Source organism: Engystomops pustulosus, chromosome 1 (assembly GCF_040894005.1).
Source record: "Engystomops pustulosus chromosome 1, aEngPut4.maternal, whole genome shotgun sequence".
Classification (NCBI taxonomy): domain Eukaryota; kingdom Metazoa; phylum Chordata; class Amphibia; order Anura; family Leptodactylidae; genus Engystomops; species Engystomops pustulosus.
Genome location: NC_092411.1, coordinates 209815564 through 209841144, shown reverse-complemented (window position 1 = coordinate 209841144; position 25581 = coordinate 209815564). Strand labels below are relative to the sequence as shown.

The window sequence follows — 25581 nt, the reverse complement described above, 5'->3', positions numbered from 1 at the left end:
AGTAAAAATATGACACTGTACTTCTTTTAAAACCAGAGGTTATTTGCCGAATATAATTTCAAAATTTCAACTTTTTTGTTAAACATATTACATGTAAACTTCTCCTTTCATGAACCATAAAAAGCTTTATAGTTCTTTGCAGTTCTGTTGCCATCAGATTTGTTAGAATGGCTTTGGCCCTTGATAAATCCACTGGCAATGTCTTATGATATGTGGGTTGTTTTTTCGTTATAGTCACATAAAAATTTGCAAAAAACCATCAAAATTCGCAGACCAGTGGTGGGGACTGGTATGAATTTCTTTCCAAAACTTTGCCTAAACGGAGAGTCATGAAGCATGAATTCAGTCCAATTGTGAAAACTAGTCAAATAATGAATTTGGTGCCAGCATGGTTTATGTCAAAGTGACTTTGCACTGTCCTACGTTCATTTGGCACAATGGAAAGTCGCAGAATTTGTACACCACTGTGCCAAAACAATGCAAAACAATGCAAAAAACAATGATAAAATTACCCCCAATGTCTCAATCACTTTTCATGTGGCCTTGAGAATCAATTACAGATTGACATGAAAATCTCATGCTGTTCACAAGTTGACGTAGTGTCTGCTGAGGCGGCATCCTACCTATCTTATAGGGCAGCCAACATATCAAGGTTCTGGTTCCCATAGAATACTATGATTCCATGGGCTGCCAGTGGTATTTAGGGGTGGAGAAAGTGCAGGTCTTAATCATGTGAAGATGAAAAAAGGCCTACGTTAATCATGTAGAGGCACAATTATTGGATTCACCAGTTCAGGACTGGGGTAATTAGCCCTTCAGGACCTTAAGCTTTTTGCATTTGTACTTTTATTGGCTTTAACTTTTTCAGTTTTTGGAGATTTTTGCAGATTTTTTTTCTGGAAAACAGGGGATTCTTCTCATCCAGGGCCCATCACATATGCTTTATAAAAGAAATATAAACACCTAGCCACCTAGTGTAAATATATATATATATATATATATATATATATATATATATATATATATATATATATATATAAACAAAAACTGCACAAACGTAGACCTGGAATTACACAATAAGCTTATGGAAGAAATGATTGTGACTAAATGCTGGCTACTGGCACAATAACTGCATATACTTGTGTGATGACAGTATTGAATTTCTGAACAAACAGTCATTCAAGCGCCAATACCAACAAAAAATCTTTATTTTGCTCTAGAGATCAAAGTGCTCAACACAGCAGATGTAATAAAGGCATAAATAAAAAGACTTTTTTCTAAATAAAAGTTTTTTTTAGTGGTTATTATCTCTGTATATATATATAGTACATACATATTAATTACATCCCAGTAAAAAATAAATATATCTTAGTGGAAAAGCATAGTTTTTTTCTCTTTCTCATTTGCGTCTTGTAAACTGATGTCATATAGTATGCCCGAGAGGATGGCAAAAATGGTTTCCAGAAGCTAAGGTCTCCAGAATTAGCTAAGACCACATGTCGATGTCCTCATTAAGTTAATACACTGCAACAAAAAAAACAAATAAATGTTAAATCTACATAAGGAAATAGAAGTTTTTATTTAAAAAAAACCGAAACCCTTATGTTTACAATGCCAGACAGTTGATAAGTATCAAGCCTCAACAGTACTATAAGAATGGCATGCTAAGCAAGTAACTCAATATCTAAAAACAGAACATTGGAAACTATACAAATATATATAGATAAACAGATATACAACTAGAGAAAGGGAGATAGACAAGTTTTATTCCATGTGCAAAGTTTCATCGATCTCAGTGAGCATTTGCTTGTGAAATGCTTTTTGTGAAAGTAAAAATGTTGCACATGAAATAAAACTCATCCTGGTACACTCAAACACTGGTGATGCTGCCTATTCTGTGAAAAAAATAGATTGCAACAATGATCAAAGGCTTGATCCGGAGATTTAATTTGACTTGAACATATTCCTATTAGGAAAAGTACTAATCCATCTAGGCTCTTGGAGCCAGTTAATAATAATCTTTATATTTATATAGCGCCATTATATTCCTCCTAATGCCTTACAAGTCATATGGGACATATACAAATAAAATTAGACAGTACAGAGTAATAATAGTCATATGGAAAAATAGTCTTTGCTTGTAAGAGCTTACAGGATATGAGGATGAGGGGGTGACACAAGAGTTACAAGAACATGTATAACGGTCCGGCGATTCTTTGTGAGGGAACAGAATAAAGTAATTTAATAAATAAAGATGCTGCTGCTTGAACCAGTCAACAGCCGCCATCTTATATACAAAGTTCAAGGTCAATGGGATTGCAGAGAAGTCTATACCTTGGTATCTTGTGTTTGCCACATAACAGACGGGAGAAGTACATAGGATGGGTTAGTAAAGAGAGAGTTGAAATTTCATGCAGTCAGCAAGAGTTATAGGCTTGCCTAAATGGATGGGTTTGAAGAGCACCTTTGAAACTAAGGTTCAAATTAAGGTAGAGAATAATCTAAGATCACTGGCAAGTGGAAGAGCATGGGTTAGGAGATTGAGATGAGAGATGAGAGGTAGAGGTGGTGCAACATTATGAGCTTTGAGGATGAGAGTGATTATATTAACCCCATAGCGCAATAAGACGTACCCTTACGTCTTGCTGCGCATGGGGGAGTATGAAGAGGGCTCACGGGCTGAGCCCTCTTCATACTCACCGGGCATTTGCTTCATAATGAAGCAAACGCCTGTCGCTAACACTCGCTACCCTTTGCGTGGGCGCCACTATCTTGGCTCGGGGAGCGGCGATCCGTTGCCATGACAGCCTCGGATCACACAAAGATCCGAGGCTTACATGTTTTAGGCTATCTATTACAATGTGCGATTTGCACATTGTAATAGATGGTGTGCAAAATCCCTATATACTGCCATACTGCAGTATGGCAGTATATGATAGGATCAATCTGACAACCTAGGGTTAAAGGAGTCTGGGAGTCTGAAAAATAGTAAAAAAAATAAATAATAAAAAGTAAAAAAAGTTATATTAAAAAAACATAAAAATTCAAATCACCCCCCCTTTCCCTAGAACTGATATAAATATAAATAAACAGTAAAAAATATAAACACATTAGGTATCACCGCATCTGAAAATGCCTGATCTATGAAAATATAATAACCGTTTTTTACTGCATTTAACCTCGTAACGGAAAATAGCTCCCGAAGTCGGAAATGGCATTTTTGCCATTTTGAAAAATAGAAAAAATTCTATAAAAAGTGGTCAAAAGGTTGTACAGTCCTAAAAATAAAAGCAATAAAACCGTCATCAAAAGTCGCAAAAAATGACACCACCCACAGCTCCGTACACTAAAGTATGAAAAAGTTATTAGCGCAAGAAGATGGCAAAATGAAGAATTTTTTTTTCTGTACAGGAGGTTTTAATTTTTGTAAATGTATGAAAACATTTTAAAACCTATACAAATTTGGTATCCCCGTGATTGTATTGACCCAATAAATGAAGTAGACCTGTCATTTGGGGCGCACAGTGAAAGCTGTAAAAACCAAGCCCACAAGAAATGGCGCAAATGTGTTTTTTCATAATTTTCCCTGCATTTAGAATTTTTTTCACGGTTCCCAGTACATGGCATGGAATATTGAATACTACCACTACAAATTGCTATTTGTTACGCAGAAAATAAGCCATCACACAGCTCTTTACATGGAATAATAAAAAAGTTTTAGATTTTTGAAGGTGGGGAGTGGAAAAAAAACCCACAAAAATGAAAAAGGGCCTGGTCCTTAAAGGGTTAATCTGTATTCAGAAGGAGACAGGCAACCAGTGCAGTGACTGCCACAGGCCAAAGGCATGCGTGTAGTGTGTGGTCTGAAAGACAAGCCTGGTTGTCACATTTAGAATACATTGAAGAGAAGAGAGTTCAGTGAGTGGAAGACCATTTAGTAGGGAGTTACAGAAGTCCAGGAGAGAGTGAATCAGAGCAATTTTTAGCATTTTACAGGTTTCAATTGTGAGAAATGAGAGGTTGGAATCCAGCACAACCCCAAGACAGTGGACCTGCTGCCTCAGGTTTATGGTGACCCCACAAACCAAGATGGAGAGGTCAGGGTTGGGTCGGTTAGTAGATGCTGGAAAGACAAGAAGTTGACTATGAAAGAATACATTTCAAGAAGAGAGAGGATAAGATATTGGAGACAGCAGACAGACAATGACTAGTATTCTGGATTAAGGCAGGGGTGATGTTAGGGGCAGAAATGTATAGTTGGGTATCATCAGCATAGAGATGATACTGGAAATCAAATCTTCTGATTGCTTGTCCATGGGGCAGTGTTGAGGGAAAAGAGAAGAGGACCTAGAAATGAGCCCTGAGGAACCCCGACAGTGATAGGAAGATGAAAAGAGAGAGATCTAAAACAGTAGACACTGAAAGCGGGCTCAGAGAAATAGGAAAAAAACTTTTAGGCCATTGGAGCAAAGCATCCTGAGGAAGAGCCGCTGGTTCACAGTATCAAACACTTGGTGGTAAAATTAGATCCTTCGGCTTATACTTGGGTCGGCTTGTACTCGAGTATATATGGTATTTCAAACTAACTGGCCCTGAACTGAATTTTGTTGGAACAAACAAACAAAACAATAGATTTTCTGTGTTTGGTGTAAACCGTAAAATATAGAATGGAATAGCAGAAATGTCACTTTACTTGGGAATTAAATGACAACAGAAAATTCCAATGCATTAGTACCCTAAGAGCTAAAGACTTTAGGACTAAAATCCGTTAATTGGGTTCTTAAAGTTTAGCCATTGTGACTCTGCAAGTATAATTGAACTAAAAGCTTTTGTGCAGTGATGACCTTTCAAGGATTACTATAAAGCTCTAGTGACATTATGGCAAAGACTGAAGTCGGATTTTCTGTCAAAAATACAATCAAATACACATTTAGGCAGTAGATGTGTACGATGAAAAAAAATTATCAATGACCAAAGGGAAAAACTGATTTATACAGCACTTCAGAGAGCTGCAGGAAGCTATTATTGAACTAAAGTCTTTTGAAGATAACAGCTGGAGGTGCCACACACAGCGAACCCCCTTTGCTTTTGCAAAAGCATTTCAATTGTGTATTGCAAAATCCCAATATGATTGGTGAAGTAAACATAATTTTCCAAGCATTGTGTAAGCTAAAAGTAAATGTAAAGCTACTGTATGAATGATAAGCATTCCAATGGCATATTATTATGAAGATGTATACTGATTTATTCAACCTGATTGTAAAACTAACCTTCGATTCCACTGCAAGCTACTCATGTCCATTGCTTTGGTTTTCTCAGACAGTAGTGCATGTTGTGTTAAATGAAGGATTCCCATCTTTAAAAAAGTTACTGGAAGTCACTTGTTATCAAAGGAAATGGGTAAAGTATGAGTCCCATGTTTAATGTAGGAAAATATCTTTTACATTAAAGTCATTCTCAGCTATGCGGCTGAGAGAGCTCTGACAGTAATGGTGCTGATAAATAGCACCCTGTGCATTCAGAAATGTTCTTGACTTATTCTGGGGATCATTACTGATAATCATTAAATGTGAGGGAAGGGAATTATATTATCATTTCTCAGAGTGGAGAAACCACAAGGCTGTAATTGTGTATTAGTCCATTTCTTCAATGCTATCTCACTTTCTGTAATTCCTGTCTCAGCCAGGATGGTAAAGGTTGCCCCAGTCTGTGGAGAAGTTTGGACAGTTCGATGTTGTGATCCTGGTAATAGCTCGAAAGAAATACTCGTGACTGAAAAGAAGAAATAATCACTGTTAGGACCAATATCCAAAGCATTCAATGACAATCTAAAATTGTATATTTTATATACTTATCAAATGTTATTGTAGTGTTATAACAAAAATTCCCAATTTTTTTTATTATTGTAGGCACCATTAATTCCATTAAGTAACAGGTTCACATGCATAAAAGAAATAAGAGAACAAATAAGTACGCAACACACAACACTAGACTGAATTGAAAAGCAGAAGGAGCAGCTGCCAGTGAGAGATAAAAAGCTACATGTTAAAAAATAAGATACCTTTATATTACTAATTCATTTAGTATTTGTCTTTGTTAAAAGCTCCATTGTACAGCAAAATTTACAATATTGCTACCCTATTAATGGATACTTAAAAGGCATACTATGGGTATTAGTTAACAAGGTGTACCCGATAATGACAAGTAGTGGTTGGATCAAGGATGCATGTTAGGGCACTGCTGGGAACAGGGGTGCTCACACCTTGGCCATAGTTAAAGGGGTTTTCCCACAAACAAAAGTTAGGCCCTATCCACGGGATAAGGTCTAACTTGCTGATCAGTGCGGGTCTCATCACTGAGATTCCACTGATCAGCAAGTTAGGGCCACAGTGGCCATTATACAAGTAATTTTTTCAGGTAACACTGGCCAAAGTTTTCTCTACGTCCTCTCTATGCTGATACTCCAAGAGGGACACTGTGGAAAAATGTAACACTTAAAGGGGTTTCCTTAAATTTAGAAGTTATATCTTATCCACAGGATAGAGGACAACTAGGTAATCAGTGAGGATCTGACTGTTGACACCCCCATTGATCACGAGGATGGGACCCCCATAATCCAGAGAATGAAGGATCCTGTTCTTTTGTTCTCACTTGGTTGAGGAACAGCAGGCAGAGCATGGACCATGTGGTCTTCTATCTCCGGCACTCACAAAGACAGTGAATGGAGCGGCAGGGTGTATATTCTATCTGCCACTACATTAATTGGTGAGAGAGCGGATTGTCCATTCTCTGGATTGTAAGGGTCCAATTCTCATAATTATTGGCAGTCCCAGAACAAAGATCCTCATTGATCAACTAGTGATCCTTTATAGTGTGGTTAAGGGATAACATCTAAACTTGGGACAACCCCTTTAAAGTGGGTGCTACTCATTGCCAATTGAATGTGAACTAGTTGTTATTACCTCTAATGGAGTTGCCACAGAGCGTATGCACTAAATTAGACTGACAAAGGTGTGGGCATGTTTACTAAGCTTGTTCAGTACTAACCACATGCATCCTGGCACATATGGTATATCTGATTTTAGCTTTTCAATCTATAATTATTTTATTACTGCTTCAATAAAGTGCCATTCAGAAATCTCTGATGGCTCCATAGATATAATTGGGGCAGTACAAATATGTGCGGTCATCTGCTCTACTCATCTCAGGGACTGACGAGGGTGGAGGTACATTGGACCCCATTGGACCATCCCTGAGACCACCCAGACCGAACAGCCCTTTACACCCTATTCTGTGAATAGGGCCTAACTTGTTTCATGGGAAAACACATTTAAGGTTGTTACTCAGCAGAACTATAGATAATATTGCTAACAATGCTGGTAATTAATGTAAATCTAAAAAAAAAAGTCATTACCTCCAAATCCATAGGTGCATACTTGCGTCCCTTGTTTTTTCCAAGACATTTTGTTTTGCCTCCATCCAGTAACTGACACCAGAAACCCTTTTCTGTACTGAATCTGAAAATATACAGGATTTAGAAAAAATTCAACAATGCAGGCATTATTTTCTTATATGAAATTATACACAATCTTTATTTTGGACATGCTTTTAGGGAGTGAGCCTATTAAAGGGGCTGTGCGAGACCATAAAAAAAACATTGGTGGCCAAGACGGGGCTGCTTGAAAAAAAATAAACATATTCTTACCTCTACAGTCTATTCCGGCATCCCATATGTATGTATCTATATTTACTATAGTATGTAAACAAATCTGATCTATGAAACAATTGCCACTCTGGATCACAAGCATTGTTTGGATTGCTGTTGGCTCATTCTTAACTTAACATTCATAACTTAACTTATAATTGTTTGAGGACTTGTTTTTGCATGATGAACTGTGTTTTTCAAAGGCATAATTTTATGGAATTTTTAATTATTGATCAACTTTCATCAAAAAAGGTTGTCTAAGCCATTGGCTGCGGCTAACTGATGATATCTGAATATAGTAGGGTTACCAGATGGATCGGTTCATAGTAAGATCTCACTTTCTGGGGATGGCACCCTGCTATTCTTTGGGGACACTAAGCCTTCCATGTCAGTTGCCATGTGTCTTGTGGGTGACTTTTGGGGTGGTACCTGTCTTGGCTTACTATAAACTCTAATAAGTCTCCCCTTTTAGTTGTGGATCCATTGGATGGGGCCATTGTAAAGTCATTTTCAGTTTTAGTATCTCAATGTAGCTACAGTTTTTAGAAATAAGATCACAACTTGGTGCACGTTGTGATGTGCTCTGTAATAAGGATGACACTTGCTGTATATGGAGAGGACTCGGGAACCCTCTCCATACAGCCCTTACTACTGTGTGACATATATAGTGGTACAACAGTAAGGAAGTGGTTAAAAAGTATACACAAAGGCATTATAGAATACACAAAGGGAGACATTTAAATGACTAAGTTTTAGCTACCTCTGCCTTCTCTCTCCCTAACTTATGATTTATTATTATTGGTTTTAGTAGTAGAAGTAGTAGTAATAGCAGTAGTAATAGAATCATATTTTTTTATTTGACTAGAAAACCAATTTATTTAATTTTGTAAGAGAGTAGAAAAGGGGGTTACCAATATTGCAACATTCGAGTGTTGCACCGTGTAGCAAAAATGATATGTGAATTTGTTATGGTAATACCAAATGGCAATACTAAAATGTATGTATTTTTTTATTTTCCAATGTTCGATAAAAGAAACACAATAAAATGATTTTATGTCAGCAATATCCTGTGGTGGCAGTGGTGGTGAACCTATGTCACAGGTACCAGAAGTGTCACTCAGAGCCTTCTCTGTGGGCAACCTGGCCGTCACCTCAGCACATAGTTAACCAGACAAGACCAGTCAAGGTTCCTCCTGCAGTCTGAGGCCACCCAGAACATGCTGTGATCAGTGCTATTTTAAAGGGATACATCCTTGGCTGTCTGGGACTACAGGAGGAGCGAGAAGGTATAGACAGAGCTGGATTATCATTGGAGCTCCTGTTCTGGCTCCCCTGATCCTTCCTGTGAACTTTAGGAAGTGAACCAAATCAAACACAGCACTTCCGGTATACTTTTACAGAGTGTCATGAGCTTGGCAATACCAATTATATAGGAGCCTTCATTAAACCCCTTTCTTAGCATTAAATCACCACAATGATCACTTTAAATACATAGCCTTCATTTTTATGTCAAATACTTAAATCAGTAATACAAAGAGAAAGCCTCTGTAATTTCCCAACCTGACGATAAATATTAATTCGACCCCCTTAGATGTCATATGTTTTGTCTCCATTTGAAGGCACATTTCTCTAAATGAATCATTGGACAAGAGCCAGCATAGTACAGTTAATCTTCCTCAGATTTTATATCCACTCAGTCTGCAGTATAATGTTTGCCTTAATTCCCCATGAGGGCACTTTATACAATGTGCTTTGAAAATGAAGTAAAATGTGCTTTTTAACTATCCTCCAAGCTCAGATTTACCTAAAATGAACATAGTTTCCAGAGTCGATTGTTGTTCACAAGCTATATTTTAGCTGGGAGTGCTAAAACACCCTTGTATTGATCTACCTTGTAAATATTAATGATATACAATGTTCCTGATGGTCTTCTGATAAAAAGATAAAAAGCAAGAGGAATGTACTTACGTGAGAGTCTCAGAGTAATTATAATGAGGAGAGACTCCTAAAAAGGTCTGGACTTCATCCATTACAATTGCTGGGTCACTTCTTAGATGTTGTCCATCAATGATTAACAGCTGAAATGAGACAATTTCATTATGTTTATAAGTTTATTTCAAAGTGTTCAAGGATAAAACTTTAACAAGTCGTATATGTATTTCCAAACCAGTTTTATAACCGTTTTGATAACAATAGAGTTTAGAATTTTTAAGCATTAAAATAGCCTACAAGATACATATATTTGTGTCAACCAACAATGTTTTACACGGCTGTATACTATATATAGTCACACTGGTGACTATATATTTCTTTGTAAGAAAGCATGAAAGACCAATTCCACTACAGGTACAATTCTCTATTAAATGCAAATTGCCACAGGTAATATTATGCAGAGATAAATTCCTGCAATCATTAGACATTTATTGAAGTAATATAGTTGATGGAGCATGGAGGATTAGAAATATCACAACCGGGTGATTTTACTACGCCGTGTGTCAATATAGAAAATAAACATTATGATTAATCATACTAGAAAGTTTAATTTCACACTGATACTTTTCTTTAAGGGTATTATTTCTGAAAAATGTGTTCCCAATATTCAAAACAACAGAAAAAGCTCAAGAAACAAATATCGAACTTCATTTGCTATAAAATCAATGATGTAGTTATGCTTTTCTCTGAACTTTATGTTGATGAGTAACTCAAAAGGAACCTGTCATCAGGACACACATTTTCAGCTACTGACAGGTTCCCATAGCCTTTTTAATACTACTTCTCTGTTTTTATAATTAAATGAATGGCTCCACACACTTTTAAATGTTGATAAACATTTATCTGACTCCCTGCCAGCACACTACACCAAGTCCCAGGGGTGTTGAAGTCCCTGGTGTTATCATCAGAATCATCTGCTCTCTCTTCCGCTAGCTTTCTAACTCTCTCTCTCCTCTCCCCCCCTCTCTCTTCTTCAGACTTGAGCTGACCAAGATTTGCTTGTAGCAAGAGGTCAACTAACCACTCCATAAGGGAGGGAGAAATGAAGAAGGAAAGAGGAAGGTCTAGCAGAGCATATGATTGCAGCCTTGTAATAGAAGGTCCCGTGATTCAATGCAGTTTATGGCAGAGTGACAGAAATAATTTTATATACTTTTAAAAATTAATGCAATGTGTGAGCCTGTTGAAAGGTTTCCTTTAAAGCAACTTGAGCAGTCACTCTTCCAGCATGTACAACTTCCTACCCTTTTCAATTCTATGGTTAGGGACAAAGAGGGTTCAAATGGTACAATACAGGCTAGGGAAAAATGGGGAAGGTTACTTTTGTAATATAAGATTGGTAGAATAAATGATAGATTATAGTTATGGGGCCTGGTATAGATTTTGCATTGATGCTCAGCGGCTTCAATGTATATACTCGAGCATAAACCAACCCGAGTCTAAGCCGAGATACCTAATTTCAACACAAAAAAACTGGGAAAACCTATTCACTAGAGTATAAGCCGAGGGTGGGAACTGCATTAGTCACAGCCTCCCAATATATAGCCTGAAAGCCCTCTGTAGTATATAGCCTGCCAGCCCCATGTAGTATAAAGCCTGCCAGCCCCCTGTAGTATATAGCCTGCCAGCCCCCTGTAGTATATAGCCTGACAGCCCCTGTAGTATATAGCAAGCCAGCCCTAGTAGTATATAGCCAGCCAGCCCCTGTAGTATATAGCCAGCCAACCCCTGTAGTATACAGCCAGCACATGTAGAAATAAAAAAATAACACTGAACTCACCTTTCCGACGCCCTCCGTACGTCCTCTTCTGCTTCTGATGCTCTGGTCCTTTGGATCCTTTTCAGGTTCTTCCGCTCCTCTTCGGGACATTCCGCTCCTCTTCGAGTCTTCGCGCCCGGCCGGCACACAGAATGAGGTCTGCTGCTTGCCGACCGACGACATTGCAAGTGTACCCAAAGAGGAGTGGAACTTCCCGAAGAGGAGCCGGAGAGGAGAGGAAGAACCCGAAGAGGATCCGAAGGACTCAAGGTGGAACCGAACATCGGAAGCAGAAGAGGACCTATGGGGGATGTCGGAAAGGTGAGTACAGTGTTAATTTTTTTTATAGACTCGAGAATAAGCTGAGTTAGGGGTTTTCAGCACAAATTTTGTGCTGTAAAACTCTGGTTATACATACAGTATGTTTCTGTGTAAAATGCAAAAAATATGCATTAAAACATTAGCAAAAGTCTTTGAGACAAAGCTCCTTGCGTACAGTATTTTAATTGTAGTCAAATATAGTTACTTCTAAGTGCCCCACATGTACAGCTCTGACAATGAAGGGAGTTATTCAAAATTTTAGTACCGTATATACTCGAGTATAAGCCGACCTGAGTATAAGCCGAGACCCCTAATTTTACCACCAAAAACTGGGAAAACCTATTGACTCGAGTATAAGCCGAGGGTGGGAAATGGATTGGTCACAGACCCCCCCCCCAGTATATAGCCAGCCAGCCCTCTATAGTATACAGCCTGCTCCCAGTAGTATACAGCCATCCCATCCTGCCCCCAGTAGAATAAAGCCACCCCAGCCAGCCCCCAGTAGTATACAGCACTGCCCAGCTTGCCCACAGTAGTATACAGCACTGCCCAGCCTGCCCCCAGTAGTATACAGCACAGCACAGCCTGCCCTCAGTAGTATACAGCACTGCCCAGCTTGCCCCCAGTAGTATACAGCACTGCCCAGCCTGCCCCCAGTAGTATACAGCACAGCCCAGCCTGCCCCCAGTAGTATACAGCACTGCCCAGCATTAAAAAAAATAATAAACTTATATACTCACCCTCCGGTGGCCCCGATCTGCAGCTCCCCCAATGTCTGCGCGGGTCCTCTTCTGCCTTCCGTGCACGTCTTCTGTACATCGCGCTGGGCGCCCGTGAGACAGCAATGGCGGCGCCCAGCGCGATGTAGAGGAGGCAGAACAGGCGCCGGGAAGCCAGAAGAGGACATCGGGGGAGCAGCGCTGCAGATCCGGGCCACCGGAGGGTGAGTATATAAGTTTATTATTTTTTAAGTATTTTTTAACTCGTTGTGACTCGTGTATAAGCCGAGGGGACGTTTTTCAGCACATTTTTTGTGCTGAAAAACTCGGCTTATACACGAGTATATACGGTAAGTACAAAAAGAAAACAAATACACTGGAAATCAAAATTAGAGAACAATTACACAAATGGTGCCATCTACATTGATGAACATTTGATGGATTTTTATATTCAGTTCACCATGTCACTAGAACTGTGTTTTACCAAGCTACCAAAGTATATCACATTATTTTGTAAAAAATGTGATGATCATAATCAGAGAGCATTAAAGACTGTAGCACAGAGAAGGATTGTAACTAAGTTCTCTGAAGGATACAACAGTAAGCAAGCATAAGGAAGTGCATTTAATGAATTTAACACATCTGCAGCCACTTCTAGTCTATCACACTGCTCTGGTGGGATTGTGGTCCACTCTTCTTCCAGTCCCTTTCACAGTTCTGAGATTGTTATGAGTTTCTTTTCCATAACTTTGTCACCAAGGATTTTCCAGAGGTTTTCTATTTGGTATAGATCAGGACTCTAGGATGGCCATTTCATTCTTTAATTGTTTTTTGTTACAAGAAACTGCTTTACCTATTTTGCTGTGTGATATGGGCATAGTTCTGCATGGAAATAGCTGTCTGATTGAGTAATGAATGCATGTTGTTGAAGAAGGTTTTTATACACACTTGCTTTCACTCTGCTATGTAGTTGTACGAGAGGTCCAACTACTGCTGCAGAAAATATTCCCCAAAGCATGACACTTTCTCCATCACATTTCACTGACTTCTTTACACAATTTAAAATTAGCCTTTTTATAGTTTTTTTTTATGAACATAAAGACCCAAATAGATTAAACTTGCTTTTACATTAAAATGAACTGGGAACCACTTTTCATCTGGCCATACAACATGTTCCTCAGTAGTTAAGTATAGACTTTGGATTCTTTCTGCTAATACCCATGGAGATTCTTTGCATTATACTGTTCTCTTTTGCATTTGGAGGGCTTGGAATGACCAACTTTTCTTGCTATGTCTGTTACGGCCACCTTTCTGGCTTTCATCTGGACAACCTGCTGCCAGAGAGTTTCAGTGACTTTGGAATGGCACACCATTTTTGAAAAGTTAGTGAAAACTGGAAAGTTAGACTGCCAGTGAAAAGGGAAGAGGCTTTGTCACATAATTAAGGAAATGAGCACGAGTTGCTAGATGAACAGAAATATATGAAAGCGCTCTCTAATTTGGCTATGTGTTCTTTTTTCATTTATCTCATTTACATTTTTATTATGAGCTTCATATTATATACAATTTATGAAAAAAGATTGAAACACTGCTATTTTACTCATGTTAGGTTATATTCACATTGGACTACACAATGGCCTTGACATTTAGTACATTGTTTGTTCTCTTATTTTGATCTCCAGTGTATATATATTAGAAATTAGAAATCAGTCCTGACATGCGGGAATAAAAGTACCCTTTTTGTTTTTTGAAATCTTGGAGTGCTGCCGTTTTTCATTATTGTTATCGAGATGAACTATTTGTCAAAGTTGTAGGCTGTGCATCCGAGTATAATACATTTAGTCACAAGTGCTGCTGCTTTTCAATATATAATGGAAATTAAAGAAAAATTGCATCTCATCCTAATAACATTGGAAAGTGGAAATCCATAACGTAAAAGTCGGTCGATCATGTGAAGGTGCTCTGCTACTGCACCACTTCATATGTAATTTATATAATGATGTAAAAGTAAAGGATGTGTTATGGATGAGGAAGTTTGGTGAGTGTCAAAGATCTCCATGTTTACTAGATGTGATTATTGATTTGTTCTGAGCACCACCGTGTTGTTTTAGTATTTACTCCACTGCACACCTTTTCTATTACGTCTTAGGAAAATGTGTACTGATTTTTATTTATTTATTTTTTCTTCTTATTGGAGAACAAAACAAATATGACTTTGATTGAAGACAGAGATATACATATATATATATTACCTGTGAAGGTGGAAAGTAGGTCAACCATCTTTCTATGTGTGTGGAATACTGGCCTGGCTGAAGACATCTTTTCTGCAGAGCTTGTAACTCTGTGGAAGCTTTACGATCAGCAGTTATGACTTCATAGAAGTTATATTTTAGGGCAGTGGGATCTCTATGAGATCGCTGATGCTGAAAAAAAGAAGAATGTAAAAATGTGATCTAACAGAACTATATTAGTTATGAATGAAAAAAGAAAATGTGAACCTATACATCTCCCTATAATTTACATTATGTTGCATGCAAATTAGAGTGAAAGGAGGGTGCATTTTTCATTTACTTTTATTTTTTTAACAATAATTTTCAAAAGGAAAAGAAACATAAGTAAAAACATCAGTTGTAAGGAAGGAGGGGAAATTGTATCAAAGTTATGTCAGTATCGATGTTTGGTTTCTACGTAAAGGTTTTTTTATGGTGCATGATTTTTTCCACAAAATGGGACGCTGTTATTTGTATAGGGCTCTCAGGGCAGAACAAAGTGAGGATCGAGGTAGAATTACTACAACGTATACCAGAAACTAGATTTCAACTTAAAGAAAATCAACCACCGAAAATAAGAAAAAAAGGCTAGTAATATTCACCTCAGCTTTGCTTCACCTTGATCCTGGCACTGTCCATTGCTAGTCTTGACTCGCAGGGATCACCTAGAAAACAAACCTATAATTAGCAGCATGGAGCACGGGGACAAGATGTCTGGAGCTCTGGGCTGCAAATTATGCACGGCTCCGCACCTACCTATTGCGTTAAGTCACCTTGCTCTTCCATGCTCCCAGCAAGGAAGAGGGAGGTGGCAATCGTGTACATAAGTAGTAGCCCGCAGTGCTGAACATCTTGTCCCCACGCTTTGGGCTGCCAATTATATGCCCCGGCATGTTAAGCTTAGCAACAGACAGCGTGAAGAGGAGGTGAGTATTTCTAGCTTTTTTTAGATTTTCGGTGGTTGATTTACATATTTACATTGTTTATACGGTTGAAAATAGACACATGTTTAACCATCAAGGTTAACCAAGGAAGGGAAGGGATTGGATGAGTAGGGATTTAAGGGAAACAATTCTATATAACCTAATAACCTAACGTCAATGTTATTTAGGTGTAAAAAGGCATCTAGACCCTTCGTGAAGCTCCTGTGCTATCCCTACTGTGACAAGCACCTAAGACAGGCTATTCCACAGATTTAAAGTTCTCATAGTAAAAATGTCCAGTTGTCTCTTGTGATAAAACCTTGTTTTCTACAGAAGACAGACAGTGCCCTCTTTTTATTTTTTTTTTTATTTAACCTGAAACAACTTACCACCATATTTTTTGTATGGACCATTCATATATTTATATAAATTAATCATGTCCCCTCTTAGTCGTCTCTTTTCCAGACTCTAGTTGTTTTAATCTTTCCTAATAACTGAGACCCTCCATAACCCTTATTATTTTTGTAGCTCTTCGTTTAACCCTCTCCAGCTCCTAGGCAAACTTTTTATGGACTGGTGCCCAGAACTGGATGGCATCTTCCAGGTGAGTACGAACCAATGCCTTTAAATTACTTCTCTCACATCAGCAAAGGAAAATATTATGACTATTTACAAGTCTTTTTAAATTCATTTTTTTTTAAATATTTACATTGCAATGCCTGCCACATTTAGCTCCACAAGCTAAGGTCCTCTTACCTGATACCAGGAGTATGCTCGATCAGATGGATCGATGAGGATTGTTATAATTTTTGATTTTGGTAACAGAGCCGCCACTCTCTTGGGTACTTCCTCTGACTGAAAATAATTTGCACTCTTCTCAAATAGGAAATCTGAGGTTGTGTTGGATGGGTAAGGAAAAACATCCATGTACCTGTGTAAAAATCACAAATAATTTTACTTCTATGTCAATTTAAACAAAGAAAGAGGAATTTTTCATGATCCAATCTTGGAAGTAAAGAATTGGCAAATGCTTTGCAGGACCAAAGGAGCAACATGTTGCACTACCCCATTTCTAGTGAAGTCTCATCTCTGACAATAAAAATAACTGGATACAGTTGTTCACAACCTCATTCTACTATCTTCATCTTATCTATCTCCTATTACTACACTCCACAAACTTAGCTTTAAGATGAGTCACACTGTTAGAACATTGGTATGGACCTTTGTTGCCATACAACTACAGTATAGAATAGAGCTTATTGCATTCAGTGCAACTTTAAAAGCTAAGGCTACTTGACTAAGGGAAATTTCTGTGTAAAAGCCCATGCTGACAGAAATAATGCAATGGCTATCGTCCAAACTAATGAAACGATCCCTATTACCTTGAGCACAATTCTGAATTGTATGGAAAGGATCACTAAATGTATCTAGTGATCTTTGGTTGTTTGGGAAATACCCAGATATCTATCAACAGAATTTAACAATGTATTACTTTTTGTGGGGTTATTGCCTTATGTTACATTTATCGACTTCATAAGGGAAAAACATTCTACAATAATTAGAGTAGGACAGATGAATAAATGGTATAGACTAGTTATAACATTCTATTGCTTAGATATTGTTTCTTATTTCTACCATATGATAAAATAAAAATATTACAAACTGTTTTTGCTTTAATCCCACACCGTAAAGTCAGGTCTTTTTTGGGCATTCCGATCTGCTCTCTCTGCTTTAAATAATATTTATTCCCTCCCTCTTCTCTTGAGTGACAGCTGTAGCATTTCCCTAGGAAACCTTTTTAGTGCTTGAAGGGCATCTAACACTAGAATGAAGGACTATATACAAATGAGCCCGAGGGACTCCAGGTTCAAATAGGTGTTAATGGAGCCTGGAGCCCCTCAGGCTCATTTGCATTCCGTCTTTCATCCTGGAGGTAGATGCCCTTTAAATTTACAAATTCAACCTCTTGGTGAAGGCGTTTTCAGTGTTCAGGTATCTCAGGGACTTTGCAGATGCAACATATACAAATTGGTTGGAGGAACTTAGTAACAGAGGTTTTAAAAAAAAAATCATTTGATTATTTAGCTCTGTAGGGATGTTGTGTAGGGAGTTATAGGGTTGTTTCCATGTTGGCAAATACATGTTATCATTTGTATAATGAAAAGTTATACAATTTCCCAGTATATTCCCAGCTGTATCAATTTCTCATGATTTTCTAGATCTCTGCTTGCTGTCATTCTGAAGAAAGCCTCTATGTTACTTCCAGTGGACAGAAATCTGATCATGGTCACACAGGTGCACGGCTCGTTACATCACACAGCTCTGATTACTCTCTATGATACTAATGAGCGGTGCACCTGTGTGACCATGGTCAGATTTCTGTCCACTGGAAGTAATCATGAAAGCTTTCTATAGAAGGACAGCAAGCAGAGATGTAGAAAACCGCGAGGCATTAATAAAGAAAGTACATTGGAAAAATGTAGAATTTTTTATCATATAACATTAGTTTGCCAAAATAAGACTACCCATTTAAGTCGTTAAAAACTTTAACAACTTTTCCTCATCTATTAATTCTCTGTGTCAGTATGGGAAAGAAAGTTCATTTTAAACAGTGATGCACACAGAAAAGGAGACAAAAGAAGCATTTTCCTTCAATAATATATATTACAAAGTTTCCTCTTATCACCTGCACTATTAATTTTTGAAAAAAAAATGACTTCAACATTGAGTTCTGTTTTAAAATTTCTGCAAAAGCAAGTTAACTTAATTTCAATGCATTGAGAATTTTCCTGCAAGCACATGTTATGAGCTAAAGATTGCTCCTTTTGTACAGCACTATTTTCCAAGCACAAGGAGACCATAGAAACATTGTATTCCTAGGGATTCATGTGAAATCTAAGAGATAAAACATGTCTGTTCAAGAATGTGAAATCAGAAGCATATAGCTGTAAAGTAGAGATTCTATGTACCCTTATGGAGACTATTATATAGCCCTTCACATAGGTTCCAATTGATAATTTGAGAAATATCCTAGCCCTGCATATAGGTTCCCATAATGGCCATGTTCTAAATAGTAAATGTGGGCTCCAAACTGGTCAGCTTTTTCCTTTACTTCAAATGTCCATGTAGTAGTTACCCTATTAATATTCTGGGCTGAAGCTTACTAGGAATCTTGCACTGAGATTATTTTTCTGTGCTACAGCAGAGCCACAGGATTGAAGCGACTGACCCAAAGGACAAGACTATGAAAAAATTTCTTAATGTCCTGGTACATTGTATTTCTTTTCCTCTTGAATACACATGATTCTTTCACTTTTACCTGATTTAGTCAGTTCATTATCATATTTTCCAGTAAAGTGCACAATGATTGGTTTTGACATGTGCCCTGTGGTGCCGTGCAGCCCCTTCTATCCATGTAAGACTATCAGTAATAAAACCACAACATGTCTTTCCCAGGTGTATTGGCAGGTGTTGCATTGCACCAAAATCTAATTGCAAACTTAATGTATTCATCTTACCAGTCAATTCCTTTGTGATAGTTGTTTCCATTAAAGAATTGCACTTCCTCAAATGTCTTTGGGTTAGGAAAGTTGCTTATGATGTTGGGATGCATCAGAAGAAATAAATAAAGTGCAGTTGTGCCTAGAAAACATAACATTTACACAGCTCTTTACAAATCATAGACAGAAAAAAAGAGACATTACAGAGGAATAGCAAAGTCATATGAGGACCCTGCTCACAAGAGCTTACAATCTATGGGATAATCTATGGGACATTATAAGGCACAAGTGCAGTCATCTACTTCTACAATATATTGTAGAAAATAATTTTTTTTGTGTTGTATATTGGGGAAACAGTTGAGCCATTTGCCCATGGTCTAAGGTAACAAGGACTCAAATCTTGATTGAGTAGAAGAAAAGGACCCCTGGGTGAATTAAATAACATCTATTAGGTCACATTCAGATGCCTGTGTGCTCCCCAGGCCAGAACCCAGGCATAGCACACAGCCAGGAGGTGGAGGAAGGAGAAGGGGTGAGCACTCCTCACCCCTCCCCTCTCCATAGAAGGTTGAGCGGTCACACCACTGATCTGCTGAAATATAGGACATGTCCTATACTTGCGGTTACAGCTGCTTAGCTTGGTCGTGGTTTGGTGAGACACCAGGTGCCATAGACCTCTATTGGGGCCATGATCACAGCCCCCATTATGGTCATGTGATTAAGCCCTAAGTCTGCTTGAGCATAACTGAAAAAGATAGGTTACAGCATTTATAAATAGTTCAAGATATGTAAAAATGTACAGTCACTTCCTTTTATTCACAATATGTAGACCAGTTATATAAAAACTGAAATAAGGGAATTTAATGAAACTTTCATTGCTTTCAAAAAAAAGGTCAGTGTCATCGGCCTGACATTTACAAGTGACAGCCAATTTTAACCTTTCTTTGGAACAATGTCCTTACAACAGGATTCAGATGTCAGAAATAATTTTTAAATGCTATATGAAGCCAACTCTTTGTATTCATTGCAATGCTGTTCATGTATGTACTGTGTGTGAAGTTTAGGTTCACATTGTTTTCACACAAACAATAATACATATTGTATAAGTGAAGCTATTAGATCAGATGGATACAATGTAGGGGTAGGGCTTTCTAGAAAAAAATAACACTTCCATGGCCTATGCTATCTCGATTGGTACGCAGAAGCAGTCACTTTTAGTTCCTTAAAAGACATGGCAATAGGGTATATACCAAAAACTATAGAAATGTGACAACATTTTGGTGCAAATGTTTTCCTAAGTAAACTAAGCTAATAAACAGGATGCATATACAGTACATATACAAGATGTATACAATATATACAGCACTAGACACTTTCATTTATTATTTTAGCCCTTGGCCCTTTAAAGGCAGTATTTTAAATTGTACACAATCCAGTAAGGAGTGAGAACTGTTGCCCCTTACAGTGTCTGCAAATGTGGGGCATGAGGTTATAGTTACTAATCTGTTTTTATATCAATGTACAGCTGTAATAAAACATATCTATGCAGCACTCCCCAGACATAGAGGCATCACAGATTTAGTCTTTTTCTGTTACTAAAAGTCCTTTAACATCAGTCTGGGAATTGTCCTCAGAGGCGTAAAAATCATGGTTGCAGGGGGACCGATCGTGGCCGTTACCAGGGATGGAGGCGGCTTGCAGTCTGCCATCAGTCGGCAGAATGTGGGTCCAAAAGAGGGAAGACAATAAATTATTTGCATGTAAGACACACATACGTATGATTACAACAGTTACACAGACAAAGACATGTCTGTGCTCTCTGCCTGAGCACACTCTATGAAGTCATCAGGTAGCACAGTGTGCACAGGCAGAACACACAGACCCGAGGATGAAGAGGAAGCCGTAGGGATCGCCGGAGAGCAGGAGGTAAGCAATACAATTTTTCTTAATAAAGAGGATTCCTGTGTGGACAATATATGGGGGGGGGGAACTGCTAAAATTTCATTTTTATGAATAGACTGCTGCTGAAAATTTTATTAGCGAGGGGAGACTGCTGGACATTTTATTTGTGTGGGTAGGGTGCTCCTGTACATTTTATTTGTGAAGGGAGGCTGTTGGATATTTCATTATTAAAGGGAGGCCACCTGACATTTCATTTGTGAGGGGAGGCTGCTGTACATTCAATTTGTGTGGGGAGGCTATTGCTGGACATTTAATTAGTGAGGTGAGGCTGTTGAACATTTAATTAGTGAGGGAAGCTTGCTGGACATTCCATTAGTAACGGGAGGTTTCTGCTGAATTTTTCATAAACGAGGGAAGGCTGGTGGACATTTCCTTATTAATGGAGTTTTAATGGACATTTCATGAATGAGTAGAAGCCGGAACATATGTCTGCAGCATATATCTGTATTATGAAGTGTATTGTGTGAAATGGAGGGCTGTAGTGATGGTTTAGGTATATAGGGCCCAATCCAAAGTTTTCATGGGGGTCCACTAGTGTCTTGTTTCACCACTGGTTGTCCTTAATCAATTGATTAACTTTACATGGAGCTATCTTCTTAATACTTTTTCACTGTAAGATTGTATTTGTTGTTGTTTTTTATGCCCATATAAAACAATGTAAACTAACTATGGGGCAATGATTGACAATATGTAGATGTTCATGTGAGCACTTGTTTGGCCAATCATCATCCTGTGTAGAAGGATTTACAGCCAAGACCCATAAGAGTAACATAAGAACATGTGAACATGGTCCTTATGGATTCAACGGCTAATAGTAAACATATTCTTTTACACATTCCTGAGCAATGATCATTGGAGCCTGCTTTACATTATCTCTCTGTCTTCTTAATTCTGTGGTTTGTTAAGACATGTTTTCACACCACAACCCAAATAATAAAATATATACAGTATGTACTCATTAATGTTAATCATTTAATCTGCTCAGAATTTTTTAAAATAAAGCAGCAGCCTCTTCTTATAGCTCTTCCCACGCTAACTGCAGATAGAAGGGTTCAGATATGATGCACTGTGATTACTTTGGATTCTTGTGCACACAAATATGCAGTCAAATTTCTTGCCTGTTGTAACCTATGCACCTATCTACAGGGGTCCTGTGGATATTACCTACAACCCTGTTGTCAACTTTCAGTTTGGCATGGTTATGAGTAAAATAAGCTCATGACTTAAATATACCACATATATGCCTGTCCATTGTCTTCTGAACTGGGTAATGAAGGGGGGGGGGGAAGTTATTGCCATTTTAGAAGAAACTCAACAGGGGAGGTGAAAAAAAAGAATTGGAGGAACCCAGAGCAGAATGGAGGGCATCACGTATGTTGACTATTCATGCCTAATGTATATTTCATTTTAGTTTCTGAGTGATGGATGTTTTAACATATCATCCTCCCCACCCAGGGAGAAAAGATCCACTCAGAAAGCACTGCACATTTTCCTATACAATGTTGTTGTTAAATATACAAACACCATGGGAGGAATATACTTTCAGAGTCCACGTCCTTTGTTCTCATTCCTGAAGGTATATATCATTATTCAGTAACAAATTGCTCTTGTCTGTATATAGTTTGTGCTCTCTGCTCTAATAAACTGACCTTTGCAACTTTTTTTTTCTGTTTTTCAATTGATATAGCAAATTTTTAGCAATAAAAAAGTGGAAGCTGATGCTATTTTTGCTTTGTTATATATTTCCTGACATTTATTTAGACTTTAATGACTGTAAATCTACAGCCGTTAGAATTTCCCGTGACTCCTGATCTTGGCTACATTCTTGCTGCATAAACAATATCACCCAGAGCATATAACCAGTGAGACCTGTTCGTCCCTGAACTGTGGAAGGTAATATTTCTCATTACACTATCCCAGTTCAGCCGGTAAATTTCTTGTTGGCAGAATAACAATATTTTAGGCTTAAAATAATTCTCATTGTTACAATTTCACTTAATTACCAGATGTTTTGAGACCTGACAGATTGGCCTATTGAGTTTCGACAGTTGAAGCAATATTCCGGCTTGTGATTATAATCAGTGTAATATGGGTTTAAAGACATATTTCAGCTACATTCATCTTGTGTATAATTCAGCCATTTTACATGTCCAATGTTATGTGTTGAATTTTAAGTAAAATATTTTCAAAAGAAAAGCATCTGCTTTTTTAAAGGGATTTCCAGTTTCTGCAAAGAAGTAGACAATTAAATAAGACTAGACAATTGTGTTGAAACCCTAAAATTTTCCCCTTTCCTTCCGGGGTTCAGGGCTCGCCTGGGAGTGTGTGGGGCTGGCGTTCCTGTCCCCGTATGGCATATGATTAATAATTAGAGATGAGCGAACATGCTCGTCCGAGCTTGATGCTCGGTCGAGCATTAGGGTACTCGAAACTGCTCGTTACTCGGACGAATACTTCGCCCGCTCGAGAAAATGGCAGCTCCCGCCGTTTTGCTTTTTGGCGGCCAGAAACAGAGCCAATCACAAGCCAGGAGACTCTGCACTCCACCCAGCATGACGTGGTACCCTTACACGTCGATAGCAGTGGTTGGCTGGCCAGATCAGGTGACCCTGGGATAGACTAGCCGCTGGCCGCGCTGCTCGGATCATTCTGTCTCTGGATGCCGCTAGGGAGAGAGCTGCTGCTGGTCAGGGAAAGCGTTAGGGTGTTCTATTAGCTTACTGTTAGGCAGGAGTGATTCTCAAAGAACCCAACAGCCCTTCTTAGGGCTACAATAACGTTCTACTTTTTTTATTTTAATTTGCATCTTTTACCATTTTGTGAGGAATTAGCAGGGGGACTTGCTACCGTTGTGTTTAGCTCTTAGTGGCACACATATCCATAGCAAAGACCGAAGTGGGAAAATTCAGTAGGGGTTGGATTTCTATTAGGCAATAACTCAGTGTCATCTCATCTGGCATAGTAGTGTGCTTCCTTTGATACTTGGCTAGAAAATAGCCATAGGAGAATACAAACAGCTTCTTGAAGCCTACAGTAGCGTTCTATATATTTGATTTCTGGTTGATCTGCTGGTGGCTGTAGTTTCTGCAGTGCATGTACTTGCCAATTCTGAGCAATTTGTAGTGAGACTTGCGACCGCTGTGTTCTGCGCTTAGTGGCGCACATATCCATAGCAAAGGCCGAAGTGGCAAAATTCAGTAGGGGTTGGATTTCTATTAGGCAATAACTCAGTGTCATCTCATCTGGCATAGTAGTGTGCTTCCTTTGATACTTGGCTAGAAAATAGCCATAGGAGAATACAAACAGCTTCTTGAAGCCTACAGTAGCGTTCTATATATTTGATTTCTGGTTGATCTGCTGGTGGCTGTAGTTTCTGCAGTGCATGTACTTGCCAATTCTGAGCAATTTGTAGTGAGACTTGCGACCGCTGTGTTCTGCGCTTAGTGACGCACATATCCATAGCAAAGGCCGAAGTGGCAAAATTCAGTAGGGGTTGGATTTCTATTAGGCAATAACTCAGTGTCATCTCATCTGGCATAGTAGTGTGCTTCCTTTGATACTTGGCTAGAAAATAGCCAGAGGAGAATACAAACAGCTTCTTGAAGCCTACAGTAGCGTTCTATATATTTGATTTCTGGTTGATCTGCTGGTGGCTGTAGTTTCTGCAGTGCATGTACTTGCCAATTCTGAGCAATTTGTAGTGAGACTTGCGACCGCTGTGTTCTGCGCTTAGTGGCGCACATATCCATAGCAAAGGCCGAAGTGGCAAAATTCAGTAGGGGTTGGATTTCTATTAGGCAATAACTCAGTGTCATCTCATCTGGCATAGTAGTGTGCTTCCTTTGATACTTGGCTAGAAAATAGCCAGAGGAGAATACAAACAGCTTCTTGAAGCCTACAGTAGCGTTCTATATATTTGATTTCTGGTTGATCTGCTGGTGGCTGTAGTTTCTGCAGTGCATGTACTTGCCAATTCTGAGCAATTTGTAGTGAGACTTGCGACCGCTGTGTTCTGCGCTTAGTGGCGCACATATCCATAGCAAAGGCCGAAGTGGCAAAATTCAGTAGGGGTTGGATTTCTATTAGGCAATAACTCAGTGTCATCTCATCTGGCATAGTAGTGTGCTTCCTTTGATACTTGGCTAGAAAATAGCCAGAGGAGAATACAAACAGCTTCTTGAAGCCTACAGTAGCGTTCTATATATTTGATTTCTGGTTGATCTGCTGGTGGCTGTAGTTTCTGCAGTGCATGTACTTGCCAATTCTGAGCAATTTGTAGTGAGACTTGCGACCGCTGTGTTCTGCGCTTAGTGGCGCACATATCCATAGCAAAGGCCGAAGTGGCAAAATTCAGTAGGGGTTGGATTTCTATTAGGCAATAACTCAGTGTCATCTCATCTGGCATAGTAGTGTGCTTCCTTTGATACTTG

General features: G+C 38.6%; 1 protein-coding gene across 2 annotated transcripts in view; it reads right to left on the bottom strand.

Moving 5' to 3' along the window:
* Nucleotides 1-1081: 1081 nt before the first annotated feature.
* LOC140071636 (bifunctional heparan sulfate N-deacetylase/N-sulfotransferase 4-like) overlaps nucleotides 1082-25581 on the bottom strand; it is a 234420-nt gene continuing 209920 nt past the window's right edge. Inside the window, exons 9-15 of one of the 2 annotated variants that reach the window (XR_011849178.1) lie at nucleotides 19208-19331; nucleotides 16446-16620; nucleotides 14749-14919; nucleotides 9674-9783; nucleotides 7415-7517; nucleotides 5271-5772; nucleotides 1082-1524 (exon numbers count right to left, since the gene is read on the bottom strand). Coding sequence is in view for 1 of the 2 variants with exons in the window: in XM_072119203.1 (XP_071975304.1) it covers nucleotides 1483-1524; nucleotides 5662-5772; nucleotides 7415-7517; nucleotides 9674-9783; nucleotides 14749-14919; nucleotides 16446-16620; nucleotides 19208-19331 (836 nt within the window). In the remaining variant the exon portion in view is untranslated. The remainder of the gene's footprint in view (nucleotides 1525-5270; nucleotides 5773-7414; nucleotides 7518-9673; nucleotides 9784-14748; nucleotides 14920-16445; nucleotides 16621-19207; nucleotides 19332-25581) is intronic. The other variant, XM_072119203.1, reaches the window with a different exon arrangement.